General features: G+C 46.2%; 1 protein-coding gene across 2 annotated transcripts in view; it reads right to left on the bottom strand.

Moving 5' to 3' along the window:
* The window catches only part of LOC137518515 (sodium-dependent neutral amino acid transporter B(0)AT1-like), a 390168-nt gene that overhangs the window by 18836 nt on the left and 357270 nt on the right, over positions 1-14062 (bottom strand). For both annotated transcript variants that reach the window (XM_068236484.1, XM_068236486.1), the window contains 2 exons: positions 13019-13223; positions 2567-2726 (listed from right to left, as the gene is read on the bottom strand). In XM_068236484.1, coding sequence (XP_068092585.1) covers positions 2567-2726; positions 13019-13223 — 365 coding nt within the window. The remainder of the gene's footprint in view (positions 1-2566; positions 2727-13018; positions 13224-14062) is intronic.

Genomic DNA, 14062 nt, shown 5'->3' with positions numbered 1-14062 from the left:
AACCTGACATGAGTTTTCTCGCTTTAGGTTTCCTTTAAACATGATGAAGCCATAGAATAAAATGCATCTGTTCCGGAAAGTGAGGATTCTCTTGCACAGTGTAAAGGAAACTTTGCACTTGAAGGGAAAACTTCCAAGTGCAAAGAAATTGATCCATGTATTCTATATACTTGCAAACGTCACCTGGGTCTAGATTCACTAGTACCTAAAATCTGCATTAGGTTTAATTGTTAGATGTTCACTGACATCATGCCATCTCCTAGTTCTTTATTAATAAACATGTATATTAATACACATTTAATGCTAATTTTGAAAGCATTATATTGCATAAATGAATATATCACAAAATGTATGGTATATGGATGGGTTAGTATCAGGGCCGGGCCGAGGCAGAGGCTGGAGAGGCTCCAGCCTCAGGGCGCAGTGTAGGAGGGGGTGCACAATTCATTCAGCTGTCATTCCCAATTGTGTTTGAAGCAGAAAGAAATAAGAAAAGGGGATACATGACAGGGACTGCAAGCCAGCTAACTAAAGATTAAGGTGTTGGGGAGGTTGGGGTCCTGGGACACCTATTAGTCTAATAGCAATCAGTGTGACGGCTGGGGTGGGAGGGATGGAGGGGCGCACTTTGCTGTCTCAGCCTCGGGTGCTCGAGGACCTTGTCCTGGCTCTGGTTAGTATGGTTAAGAGGGGGACCCACATGCTTTTTTATTTCTTCCTCCTTTTTTAAAGAGGAGAAAAAATAATCTTTAAAGCGATACTGAGCAGGTTCCAAAAAAACAGAATTGGTATTTACCTGGGGCTTCCTCCAGCCCACCATAGGCCGCAAGGTTCCTGGCGTCCTCCTGACTCCTCCCCTAGTCCCGCTGGTGGCTGTGTTATTTGGCAACTTCCACCTGAAGTCGCCAGTACAAGTCCCCGCCGCGCACATTACGCGTCATCACACTGGCCGAGGTGAGAGTCCTGGGCATGCGCGGTTCAGAGTTAGAGAACCATGCAGGACTCTCACGCCAGCCGGCGTGATGATGTGTAGGGAGCAGTGTGATGACACGTAAGGTGCACTGCGGGGATTCGTACTAGCAACTTCAGGCGAAAGTCGCCAATTAACTGAGCCGGCAGCGGTTCGGTCCGGGAGAGGAGCCAGGAGGACACCGGGGGTCCTCGCGGACTACGCTGGACTGGAGGAAGTCCCAGGTAAGTACCAATTCGGGTTTTTGGAACACACAGATTATGGAGAGGAAGCCTCACAACAATGAATCGATGGACACTGGATGAAAGTCCGGTGACGGACTGTGGAGAGGAAGCGGGTAGGCAAGTGGGCCGGACACGCCACCAGAATGCAAACATTTAGGAGAAGGAACGCAGTTAAACTATATGCAGGGGAGCAGGTGAGTCACCGCTCAGCCCTCCGGAACGTGTCTGTGGGGGCATAATTAAGGGGGGCATAATTAAGGGGTGGTCTGGTTGCATACTGAAGGGGGGCATCTGACTGGCTCCATATACTGAATGGGGATGTGTGATCTAACTACCTATACTTAAGGGGGTGGGGTATCAGGCTACGTATTCTGAAAAGGTGGCATCTCACAACCTATACTGAAAGGATACCTTAGCTGAAATTGTAAAAACGGGGGGAGCAGGTATGTGTAGCAAGCAGACGTCATGCCCACTGCTCCTCCTGTTCTTCTCCGTCCCCCTCCATTATTTTTTAAAGCGCCCTCCCCCCCCCCCAAGCTACTTCCTAGTTGGCCAGAGTCTGTGAGCAGTACGCAGACGCTTCCCAGTGAAGCACGTTCTTGATTGCGTGCCCGTGGCTGGGAGCACTCTGCTCATGCGCACTACGTAGTCATGATGTCAACAACCCTGGCCATCCTGGAAGTAGCTTTGGGGGCCTTTAGATGATAACGGAGGGGGACGGAGAAGAACTTGGGAAGCAGTGGGCATGAGGACTGCTTGCTACACATGCCTGCTCTACCCATTTTTAAAAATTTTTGATAGCTAAGGTATCCGTTAAGGGGAGGTGACGTCATCTGGCTATGTATAATAAAGATGGGGGCATCAGGCTGCCTACAGTGAAAGGAGGGGAGACATCTGACCACCTATGCTGAATCGTATCTGGCTACTTATACTAATGGGGTCACCTGGCTACCTATTCTTGCTGAGGGTTGGTGTGTGTGTGTGTGTGGGGGGGGGGGGGTTGCGCTATCTAGATACTTATACTCGGAAATTAATTTGACTATCTACCCTGCGGGGAATGATGCTGTTGGTCAGGAAGTGGTCAGTGACAGTCGGCCTTGCCAGTAAAAAGTACAAATCCAGCCCTGCCTAGTGTAGTCTACATGATCGGGTGCTCCTTTCCTATGACAGCCTGTACTTGTATTACTGGGCCTACCTATCCAACTCATAATTGCATGATCATGTATCTTGTACTGTGTGCCATGTATAACTTTGTTCTATGTTGTATAACCTTGTAATGTCTGTCATCCTTGTATCATTGTATATATTTTTTGTCCAGCACTGCGTAATATGTTGGCGCTTTATAAATACAATAATAATAATAATAATGTACCTGTCTACTCCATATATGTAAACCACAGAAACCATTTCACAGAAAGCAATTATCAGCAAAGGAATAGATCCAGCGTAGCCATCAAATAAAGAAAGCCAATAATTTCCAGAATTCAGCACAAATATGAGGGCAATCAAGAATGAGACTACACATATTGTACCTGGAAAAGAAATAAAGCTGACATTTAAAAAAATTAAAAAACAAAGTACATTTAATGTTTATTATTTGATCAATTTCCCACTTAAAGTCAATGGAAAGCGTATTGTAAAATAAGAAAGCCAGATACTTACCTAAGGAGAGGGAAGGCTCTGCATCCTAATGAGCCTTCCCTCTCCTCTCCCAGTGCCCCCGGTGCAGTGCTGGCTCCCGCGTTGGAATTACCTGCCACAGGGGACTTTAGAAGTCTTTGGGAGCCGAGTCCTACCGAAGACAGGCAGCTTCATACTGCACATGCGCAAGTGCGCGATAGAGGTCGTTCACAGTATGAAGTGGTCCTGTCTTCGGAAGTACTCAGGCTCCTGAAGACTTCCGAAGCCACCCTTCTGCAGCAAAGACAGTAGCATTTCACCAAATTGGTCTAATGCTGCTACGGGGAAGCCAGCGCTGTAACGGGGAGCCAGCGCTGTAACGGGGAGCGGGAGAGAAGTGGCAAAGCTCTATAATACCCAGAGCCTTCCCTTTTCTTAGGTAAGTATCTGGCTTTTTTTTCTTTTAATACGGTTCCCATTGACTTTAAGTTGTGATGCTGAGTGGCCCAATTTCAAGCTGTGTTGCATTAAATTTACATGCAAGTCATAATTATTTTGTTTTATTGTGAAAATGACATTTTCAGCAGAGGAGAAAGTTTTGCAAAATGACTTACTACTATTGGCATGACTAGCATGTTTTTGAAATGGTTATTTTCATATAAATGCGTGCTTTTCCCAAAAATACAATTTTTGATGGTCCACTGACGTCAATGCACTTTGCAAAGATGCCTGTTTTGTCACATATGCAAGAGTTAAAGTGGCTGCATTTGCAAGCTGCATAAAATTAGCTTCTTCTCAGCATCTCATTGGCCATCTCTGGTTATTGCTTATAGATAGTAATTCAAAATAGTATCATTAAACTAACTCTATCAATTAAAACAACTTTTTTTTTAATGCTTTATGTTAGGGCACACATTACCACAGGTACTAGGAAAAATGTCTTACTTCATACAGCTCTGCCTCTCTACTGTAAAATCATCCTGTCAGTTCCAGATACAAAAACTGTCGGGCTCTGCAGGACTGGACCATGTTCCTGCATGGAGGGGGGGAGACATGGGGTTGCTATCAACTCCTCAGTGTATTGTTTATTAATCACCTTGCTGAAAGAATCCTATTCAGATTGTGGCAAGGGAATACACAATGAACATTTTTCAGCAGATTTACTGACCGATCGATTTTCCAATCATTGTCTGATCCATTTTTATTAACTTTTATGAGAAATCGGTCAGAAAAACGATCAAAAATAAGATCGGTTCTGTCAGAAATTATCTATCGAACCATCTATCTGCCCAAAAAATCTCATGGTATATTTCCAAAATTAGACTCCAGCAATGTGTGTTTATTGTCTTCACTTCTCTGACTGTTTACAGGGGCATTACCAGAGTCTAACAGAGTGTAACATCACAAGCACTCAGTTAGGGCTGGTGCACACCAGAGCGGTTTGTGAACATTTATGAAAACGCTAGCGGTTTGAAAACCGCTTGGGTAATGTATTTCAACGGGCTGGTGCACACCGGAGCTGTTCATTTTTCCCACAAACGCAAACCTGGGGGGCTGGAGCATTTTATAGATTTCTGAGGCATTTCTGCCTCAATGTTAAGTATAGGAAAGTGGAAAACCGCTCTGAAAAGTACTAGATCAGAGCGGTTTTCCAGGGGTTTTTGTTACAGTAGCTGTTCAGTAACAACTTTACTGTAACAATGTATGAAATCTGCTACACAAAAACGCTCCAAAAAAACGCTAGGCATGTTTAGAAAATCTCTCTAAACATGCCTAGAATCGCTCTAAAAATCTGCTTCAAAAACCTCTAGCGTTTTTGCAGATCTGCTAGAGGTTTTTGGTGTGCACTGGCCCTGGTCAGTCAGTCAGTCAGGAGTAGTGTATACATATCTCCCTGACTGCTAGTTATATTACAGCAACAGGCTTCCTGTTACCTCTTCAGATCAGCCTCCTCCTCAGACTCTCCTGCATGCTGTGACACAGTAAGGTATATTTCTGAGCTGCGTGAGGAATGAAGGATGACTTTAAAGCAGGGAGAGAGGGAGAAAGAACTGGGTGAATAAATAAAGTGCCCCTAGCACTAGTGGTAATGTGTACCCTAATATAGAGTATTTAAAAAAAAAGTTGTTTTAATTCATAGTGTTCATTTAAGCCTTGTATACTCTAGTGTGTTTATAGGTGTCCCTCGGGCTTGGCCAAGGCCAGTGAATTATGCGGCATGCTGGATCTTTAAGCTACAAATGGCAGCAAAGCCCATTGTCTCCCTCTTAACCCCACCTCTGTGAAGCCACTCCTCCTGGGCCATCATCCCTCCTCCCTTCTCCATAGGCGGAGAATGTGTCACGCAGCTGTTGCCTAGCATGTTGCCTGTACAGAGATAGGGTCCCACAGTGTCACTTGCAGATACTGTGTTTGATCCTGGTGGTTGACAGAAATTGAAGATAAATTTGGCATGTACACGCATATCTAAGACCGAAGCCTACTAACGCTGGGGATCGCAAAAGATTTGCAATAGTAGAACCCTATGAAGGTGTTTCCACTGCAGCGTTTGCAGCATCTTCAGTTTTTTCATTGCTCTGAAGGAATGCAGGCAGGGCAAATCACATTCCTCAGCTACTGGAATCTCATCAAAAATCAAAGAGTTTATTCCCAATCAGTGTTGCTTGCGAATTTTTGTATCAAAAATGCTATTTTTGACATCAAAAATATATTTGCGAAAATGTATTGTATTTTTCGCAATGTCAATATTTGCAAGAAAAAATTTTCGCCAAACTTGCCAGAATTTTTGCTTAAATTGCCATTCATGAGTTAAGAGCAAATTACCTTTTAAAGCTAAAAAAATAGCAAACACAACAAAAAAATCACACCTTTAAGGCCTCTTTCACAGTGTGACGTTACAGTCGCACGTTAACATCATTTAACGCAGAATAACTCACTGCAATGAAAAATCAATGCCCTATTCACAGTGCACACATTGCGTTGGTGACTAACGCTGCAAGTTACATAGTTACATAGTTATTTGGGTTGAAAAAAGACATACGTCCATTGAGTTCAACCCGAGAACAAGTACAACACCAGCCTGCTCCCTCACATATCCCTGTTGATCCAGAGAAAGGCAAAAAACCCTTACAAGGCATGGTCCAATTAGCCCCAAAGGGAAAAAATTCCTTCCCGACTCCAGATGGCAATCAGATAAAATCTCTGGATCAACATCACTGGGCATTACCTAGTAATTGTAGCCATGGATGCCTTTCAATGCAAGGAAAGCATCTAAGCCCCCTTTAAATGCAGGTATAGAATTTGCCATAACTACTTCCTGTGACAATGCATTCCACATTTTAATCACTCTGAAAGTACTGCATGCAGTGCGTTATACATGTTATTAGTTGCGTTGGACTGTTTGCACATGCTCAGTAATGACTTGGAAACATACTTTTCATTGCCTGTATGCTCTAATGTATGCGACCGTAATGGGGCATTAAGGTGCGTTGCGACTTTTTGGGGGGCATTTCGTTATAATTCACGTTGCGACTTTAATGTCGCATCAAAACGCAACGTCCTACTGTGAAAGAGGCCTTTAAGTGCAAAATTGCTAAAAACACAAAAAATCAATAATGTATTACAAAATGATTTTCAAAGGCATTTTCACTCAAAAGTTGAATTTTATATTATTTTCGCGAAAATTAATGTTAAAAAAATACATGCATTTTCGCTCATAACTGTTCCCACTCACAAATGCTAGCATTTGTGATTTGTGGGAACACTTGCTAGTGGGCCCTGGGCCAAGCAGGCTCTGACTTCATCAGTGAAATTTTACACCTTTTTCCCTCCATGGGCTTACTGTGAACTTGACTTTAAGGCCTGTTTCACAGTAGGATGTGGATTTTTCCTCAACCTCATACCATACATCAGGGGTCTCAAACACAATTTACCTGGGGGCCGCAGGAGGCAAAGTCAGGATGAGGCTGGGCCGCATAAGGGATTTCACAATCAGCAGCTTCCGCCCCGGAACCCCAACCCCCCCGTCCCTTGCATTGATTTTTATTTCAAAATCAAATTCACACTGAAGTGAACTATTTTGCCTATTTTACCTTATGATTTGCTTCAGTGCTCTTATCACAAGTAATCCGCCGCATCCCAGCCGCTAAACGAGGGCTGCAGAGCCCCCAAATCGCCCGGGGGGCAATCCGCTGCCATTTCCTGGAAGGGGCAGAGCTTTCGGCTTCAGCTCTGCCCCTCCTGATGTCAATCGCCGCATGGATCGCCGCCTCTGCCCGCCCCTCTCACTCTTCCTTCAAAGAGAGGGGCAGGGTGAGGCGGCGATCCGTGCGGCGATTGATGTCAGGAGGGGCAGAGCTGAAGCTGAAAGCTCTGCCCCTTTCAGGAAATGCCGGCGGATTGCCCCCCGGGCGATGTGGGGGCTCTGCAGCCCTCGTTTAGCAGCGGGGATGCGGCAGATTACTTGGGAGCACTGAAACGAACTATAAGGAAGCTTTTGCCGGCGAGGGCCTCAAAATATTGTATCGAGGGCCGCAAATGGCCCGCGGGCCGCGAGTTTGAGACCCCTGCCATACATGAACAGCAGTATTATAAAATAAAAGATTCTAAATATATAAACTTCCACATTTTATCACACAATCATGATTCTTTGGTCTCTTTCACAGTAGGACGTTGCGTCTTGATGTGACATTAAAGTCGCAATGCAAATTACAACGCAATGCCCCAAAAAAGTCGCAACGCAACTTAATGCTCCGTTACGGTCGCATACAGGAGTAGAGCATACAGGCAATGAAAAGTATGTTTCCAAGTCATTACTGAGCATGTGCAAATAGTCCAACGCAGCTAATAACGTGTATAACGCACTGCCTGTAGTACTTTCACTTAACGTGCAGCGTTAGTCACCAATGCAACATGTGCACTGTGAATGGGACATTGATTTTTCACTGCATTGAGTTATTCTGCGATAAATGTTGTTTTAACGTGCGACTTTAACGTCGCACTGTGAAAGAGGCCTCCAAAATTTACTTTTCTCCACCCTTCTGGGAGATGGTGTAGCTTAGGGCTGGTTCAGATGGAATCCACCACGTCCCAAATTGAGTTGAATGGAATTGTTCATCTCAATGTGTTTATCGTCGATTGTCGGTGATTACATGAGCACCATGGTCAATCAAATATTCTGAGTGTAGCTTCCAGCTTTGTTTGCATTCACTGAGAACTGCAATTTTAGATACAAATGGAAATTCTGGTGGAGTGCAATATCCTAAAAATATTGCAACCGTCATCTGGGTCTTATTGGAACACAGTAGTGGTTGCTGAAATGTTAGTCAATAAGCAATGTCATGCAGGTATCTGCACTGAACTTTGTTATTATAAACACAGCAGCTCATATTTATTAAAACGAAATTCTAGTTTTGATTCTGAATGAAAATGCAATCATATTATCTCTAATTCATGCCACTTAGCCACATCGCCTATGATCATGGCCGTTTCTAGTGCCATGCGGCCCGTGCAGGAGCCCTGAGCGCAGAAGGAGGAGGGGCGCCGTGATGGAGAGGGAGCTGCAGCCACGGGGAGGGTGGCCCGACCTCTCCCTCCCTTCCTCTTAGGTGCGGACTGGCCCATATGCTGAGCAAAAGAGGAATCAGCTCAGCAGAATAGGATTAGGATGCACGCAGCAGCCAGCGATGATTCAGTATCACGGGCTCTGGCTCCAGGCTGCAATGATCTGCTCCTTTCTCCTTGGTGGCCGCTCGTTCTCTGTCCCCATCTTCTGCACCTCAAAAAGCATGTGATTGTGCAGAGGAACCAGGAAGTGGAGAACGAGCGGCCGCCGAGGAGGAAGGAGCAGATCATTGCAGCCTGGAGCCAGAGCCCGTGACAGTGAATCATCGCTGGCTGCTGCGTGCATCCTAATCCTATTCTGCTGACAGGTAAAAGGGGAGGCGGGGGCACCCGGGGGAGGGGGAGTTCGAGCAGCACTACTGTCTGCGTGTGAAGGAAGCACGCAGCGGGGGGAGGGGGGATTTGGGGCTATGGGGGTTGAGCACTCCTATCCGGGGAGGGGGTGTTGAAACCTACCTACCTAATCTATAGTACAGCACCTACCTACCTACCTAATCTATACTGCACCTACCTACCTAACTAATCTATACTGCATCACCTACCTACCTACCTAATCTATATTACAGCACCTACCTACCTACCTAATCTATACTGCGCCTACCTACCTACCTAATCTATACTGCATCACCTACCTACCTGCCTAATCTATACTGCATCACCTACCTACCTAATCTATACTGCAGCACCTACCTACCTACCTAATCTATACGGCATCACCTACCTACCTACCTAATCTATATTACAGCACCTACCTACCTAATCTATACTGCACCTACCTACCTACCTAATCTATACTGCAGCACCTACCTACCTAATCTATACTGCATCACCTACCTACCTACCTAATCTATATTACAGCACCTACCTACCTAATCTATACTGCACCTACCTACCTACCTAATCTATACTGCAGCACCTACCTACCTAATCTATACTGCAGCACCTACCTACCTACCTAATCTATACTGCAGCACCTATCTACCTAATCTATACCGTAGCACCGACCTACCTAATCTATACTGCAGCACCTACCTACCTAATCTATACTGCATCACCTACCTACCTACCTAATCTATACTGCAGCACCTACCTACCTAATCTATACTGCATCACCTACCTACCTACCTACCTAATCTATAATACAGCACCTACCTACCTAATCTATACTGCAGCACCTACCTACCTAATCTATACTGTAGCACCTACCTACCTAATCTATACTGCATCACCTACCTACCTACCTACCTAATCTATACTGCAGTACCTACCTACCTAATCTATACTGCAGCACCTACCTACCTACCTATACTGTAGCACCTACCTACCTAATATATACTGTAGCACCTACCTACCTAATCTATACTGTAGCACCTACCTACCTAATCTATACTGTAGCACCTACCTACATAATCTATACTGCAGCACCTACCTACCTAATCTATACTGTAGCACCTACCTACATAATCTATACTGTAGCACCTACCTACCTAACCTATACTGCAGCACCTACCTACCTACCTATTCTATACTATAGCACCTACCTACCTACCTACCTACCTAATTTATACTGCAGCACCTACCTACCTAACCTATACTGTAGCACCTACCTACCTAATCTATACTGCAGCACCTACCTACCTACCTAATCTATACTGCAGCACCTACCTACCTAATCTATACTGCAGCACTTACCTACCTAATCTATACTGCAGCACCTACCTACCTACCTAATCTATACTGCAGCACCTACCTACCTACCTAATCTATACTGCAGCACCTACCTACCTACCTACTCTATACTGCAGCATCTACCTACCTACTCTATACTGCAGCACCTACCTACCTAATCTATATTTCAGCACCTACCTAATCTATACTGCAGTACCTACCTACCTAATCTATACAGCAGCACTTACCTAATCTATACAGCAGCACCTACCTACCTAATCTATACAGCAGCACCTACCTGCCTAATCTATACTGCAGTCACCTACCTAACCTATACTGCAGGCACCTACCTACCAAATCTATACTGCAGGCACCTACCTACCAAATCTATACTGCGGGCACCTACCTATGTAATTCATACTGGTGGCACCTACATAGCTAACCTAAACTGTGGGCACCTATACCTGGCTCCGTGGAGGGGGGGGGGATTTTTACACCCTCGCCCTGGGTGACATTTAGCCTAGAAACTGCCCTGCCTATGATCTTATATGACTCAGGTGGGGGGTGGTCAATGCTAACCCTTTAGTACGGGGGTGCCCAATAGGTCGATCGTGATCTACCGGTAGATCGCGACCGCCTATTTGGTAGATCGCGGCCACTTGGCCGTGTCCCGTCACATTTTGCGGCTGGCAGCTGTCCCATCGATTTCTGCTGCCAGCCGCTGGCCAATAGGAAGCAGGGAAGGAGAGAGGAGGCGCGGCTGAAGAGGCCATGACGCGACGTCATGGCTGGGGGCGGCGCCAGCACGCACGCACGCCTGCCTTGCCTTCCTGACTCAATCGTGCTGCCCGCCGGAGCGCTCCGAGTGCGAGAGGGGAGACCAGACATCGCCGCTGGAGGGAGGTAAGTGATTGAGCACCCATCCCCACCCACCTATGCTACAGGGACCCATCCCCACCCACCTATGCTACAGGGACCCATCCCCACCCACCTATGCTACAGGTACCCATCCCCACCCACCTATGCTACAGGGACCCATCCCCACCCACCTATGCTACAGGGACCCATCCCTACCCACCTATGCTACAGGGACCCATCCCCACCCACCTATGCTACAGGGACCCATCCCCACCCACCTATGCTACAGGGACCCATCCCCACCCACCTAGCAGGGCCGGGCCGAGGCTGGAGAGGCTCCAGCCTCAGGGCGCAGTGTAGGAGGGGGCACACAATTCATTCAGCTGTCATTCCCAATTGTGTTTGAAGCAGAGAGAAATAAGAAAAGGGGAAACATGGCAGTGACTGCAAGCCAGATAACTAGATATTAAGGTGTTGGGGAGGTTGGGGGCCCTGTGGCCCTGTTAGTCTAATAGCAATCAGTGTGTGACGGCTGGGGTGGGAGGGATGGGGGGGGCGCACTTTGTTGTCTCAGCCTTGGGTGCTGGAGGACCTTGTCCCGGCTCTGGCTAGAGGCACCCATCCCCACCCACCTATGCTACAGGGACCCATCCCCACCCACCTATGATACAGGGACCCATCCCCACCCACCTATGCTAGAGGCACCCATCCCCACCTACCTATGCTAGAGGCACCCATCCCCACCTACCTATGCTAATGGCACCCATCCCCACCTACCTATGCTAATGGCACCCATCCCCACCTACCTATGCTAATGGCACCCATCCCCACCTACCTATGCTAATGGCACCCATCCCCACCTACCTATGCTAGAGGCACCCATCCCCACCTACCTATGCTAGAGGCACCCATCCCCACCTACCTTTTGCTAGAGGCACCCATCCCCACCTACCTATGCTAAAGGGACCCATCCCCACCTACCTATGCTAAAGGGACCCATCCCCACCTACCTATGCTAAAGGGACACATCCCCACCTACCTATGCTAAAGGGACCCATCCCCACCTACCTATGCTAAAGGGACCCATCCCCACCTACCTATGCTAAAGGGACCCATCCCCACCTACCTATGCTAATGGGACCCATCCCCACCTACCTATGCTAGAGGCATCTGTGCCCAGTGAAGGGACCTGTACCCAGCTACCTTTGCTGAAGGGACCTATACTTTGCTACCTATACTGGAGGCACTTGTACCTGGGGGCAGGGGCGTAGCAATAGGGGGTGCAGAGGTTGCGACCGCATCGGGGCCCTTGGGCCAGAGGGGCCCCGTAGGGCCCTCCCTGAACTGCAGTATTAGCTCTCTATTGGTCCTGTGCTCATAATAATTACTTTTATAGATACTTTGAATAGTGATAATCATTAACAAACTGTTCCCCATCCCCTTCTTGCACCTCTGACACTGTAGTTGCCATTGGCAAGTTTTGGCGCGCTGTATCAATTGTTATGTATAGAGTGCTTGGGGGGGCCCCATGTAAAACTTGCATCGGGGCCCAAAGCTCCTAAGCTACGCCACTGCCTGGGGGCTGTTCAACCGGGGGGGGGGGGGGATCTGTAACACTTTAAATTTTGGTAGATCTCCTGGACTTGGCAAATTTTAAAGTAGCCTGCGAGCCAAAAAAGTGTGGGCACCCCTGCTTTAGTAGAATAGAAACATGAATAAGGTTGCTGAATTCTATGTTTCTTCTACCATTACTTTACTATAAATATTCTCATTAATCCAAGCCATGGTATATTTAAAGAAAAATAAGATTTTTCTCAAACCATTTTTATTGTTCTGGAAGAGTAACTTTTTCAACTGAGTAAAGATGGTCCCCGGGCATTTCTTTATGCTGCTGCTGCTGATACTACTACTGCTATTGGGACACATAGTAGAAGTGATAAATTAATTCTGTTTTAAGAAGGCAGCACAACACATTATTTACAGACAGTATAATTGTTATCAAAATGACACAGGGCATAGGTTTACACCTTGGATAAAATGTAAAATATTAGCTTACCTGTTACTGCCTCTTTTGGCCATGATTTTGGTATCAACTTGAGATCCATTAGTGGTACCAATACTCCTTCCATATTACCAAACATAGAAGACAGTCCTAAGCAAAACAACATGACGAAGAAGAGAACTGACCAGAGGGGTGATATTGGCATTTTTGTTATAGCTTCAGTGAACACAATAAATGCTAATCCCGTTCCTTCCACACCCTATGGAGACAAAATGTTTACAGTAAAACTGTTATATATTACATGAAAGGCACATAAAATGGTATTATTAAAAACAAACAAACCACAAAATACCATCAAATAATGGAATAATAATTGTTTAAGATTATTCAATAATAATGATCTTGAATAATATAAAAGATTGAGACTGTCACAATGAACAATTAATTTCTGTTAAACTTGGCTGTTGGAAAGAGTGAAATGAGACACAGGCTAGCTGGCTTTCTTCCTGTTGTGCACAAGGAAGCAGGAAATTTGGGCATGGAAGGTGCCAAGGAAGTTTGGGCGCCACAACAGGCACCCATACAAAGATTGTTTATAGGTGGAAATTCGGGCACTGAGGCGGACCTGCTATCCAAATTGCAGCTACAAAAATCAGGTGCAAAGCAATTTGCATAGCGGACGCCTCCCACTATTTACTGGGTACCTCTGGGGTCCAAATGTCTGCAGCATCTCGGGTATTTTGGGGCTTTTTGCAGCAGATTTATGGTAAGGTGGGGACAGTTGAGGTTAGGCATCAGGAAGTGTGTTGGGCGGCGAGGTTAAAGTGAACCTGAACTCAGAATGTCCTCTCTACTCTGGCGCAGGAGTGAAGTTGTATAGTCGGCAGGGTAAGTGAGAGAGAACAAAGCCATGACAAGCCAAGCCAAAGACAAGAATGTCTCATGTCGCTTGGCTGAATGGATCTGTCAGGGAGGATCGCTGGCCGATCGGTCGGGGGTCACTGAGGGCTGCTGAACTCACATAAATACAACTTATTATTGGGGAACCTCACCCTTCTCTTTTTGGGAGAAACATCAGTTTCACACTGCATAGCATGT

The sequence above is a fragment of the Hyperolius riggenbachi genome, chromosome 5, assembly GCF_040937935.1.
Source record: "Hyperolius riggenbachi isolate aHypRig1 chromosome 5, aHypRig1.pri, whole genome shotgun sequence".
In the NCBI taxonomy this organism is placed as follows: domain Eukaryota; kingdom Metazoa; phylum Chordata; class Amphibia; order Anura; family Hyperoliidae; genus Hyperolius; species Hyperolius riggenbachi.
The sequence above is the reverse complement of the archived record's forward strand: the minus strand, read 5'-3'. Positions and strand labels throughout refer to the sequence as shown.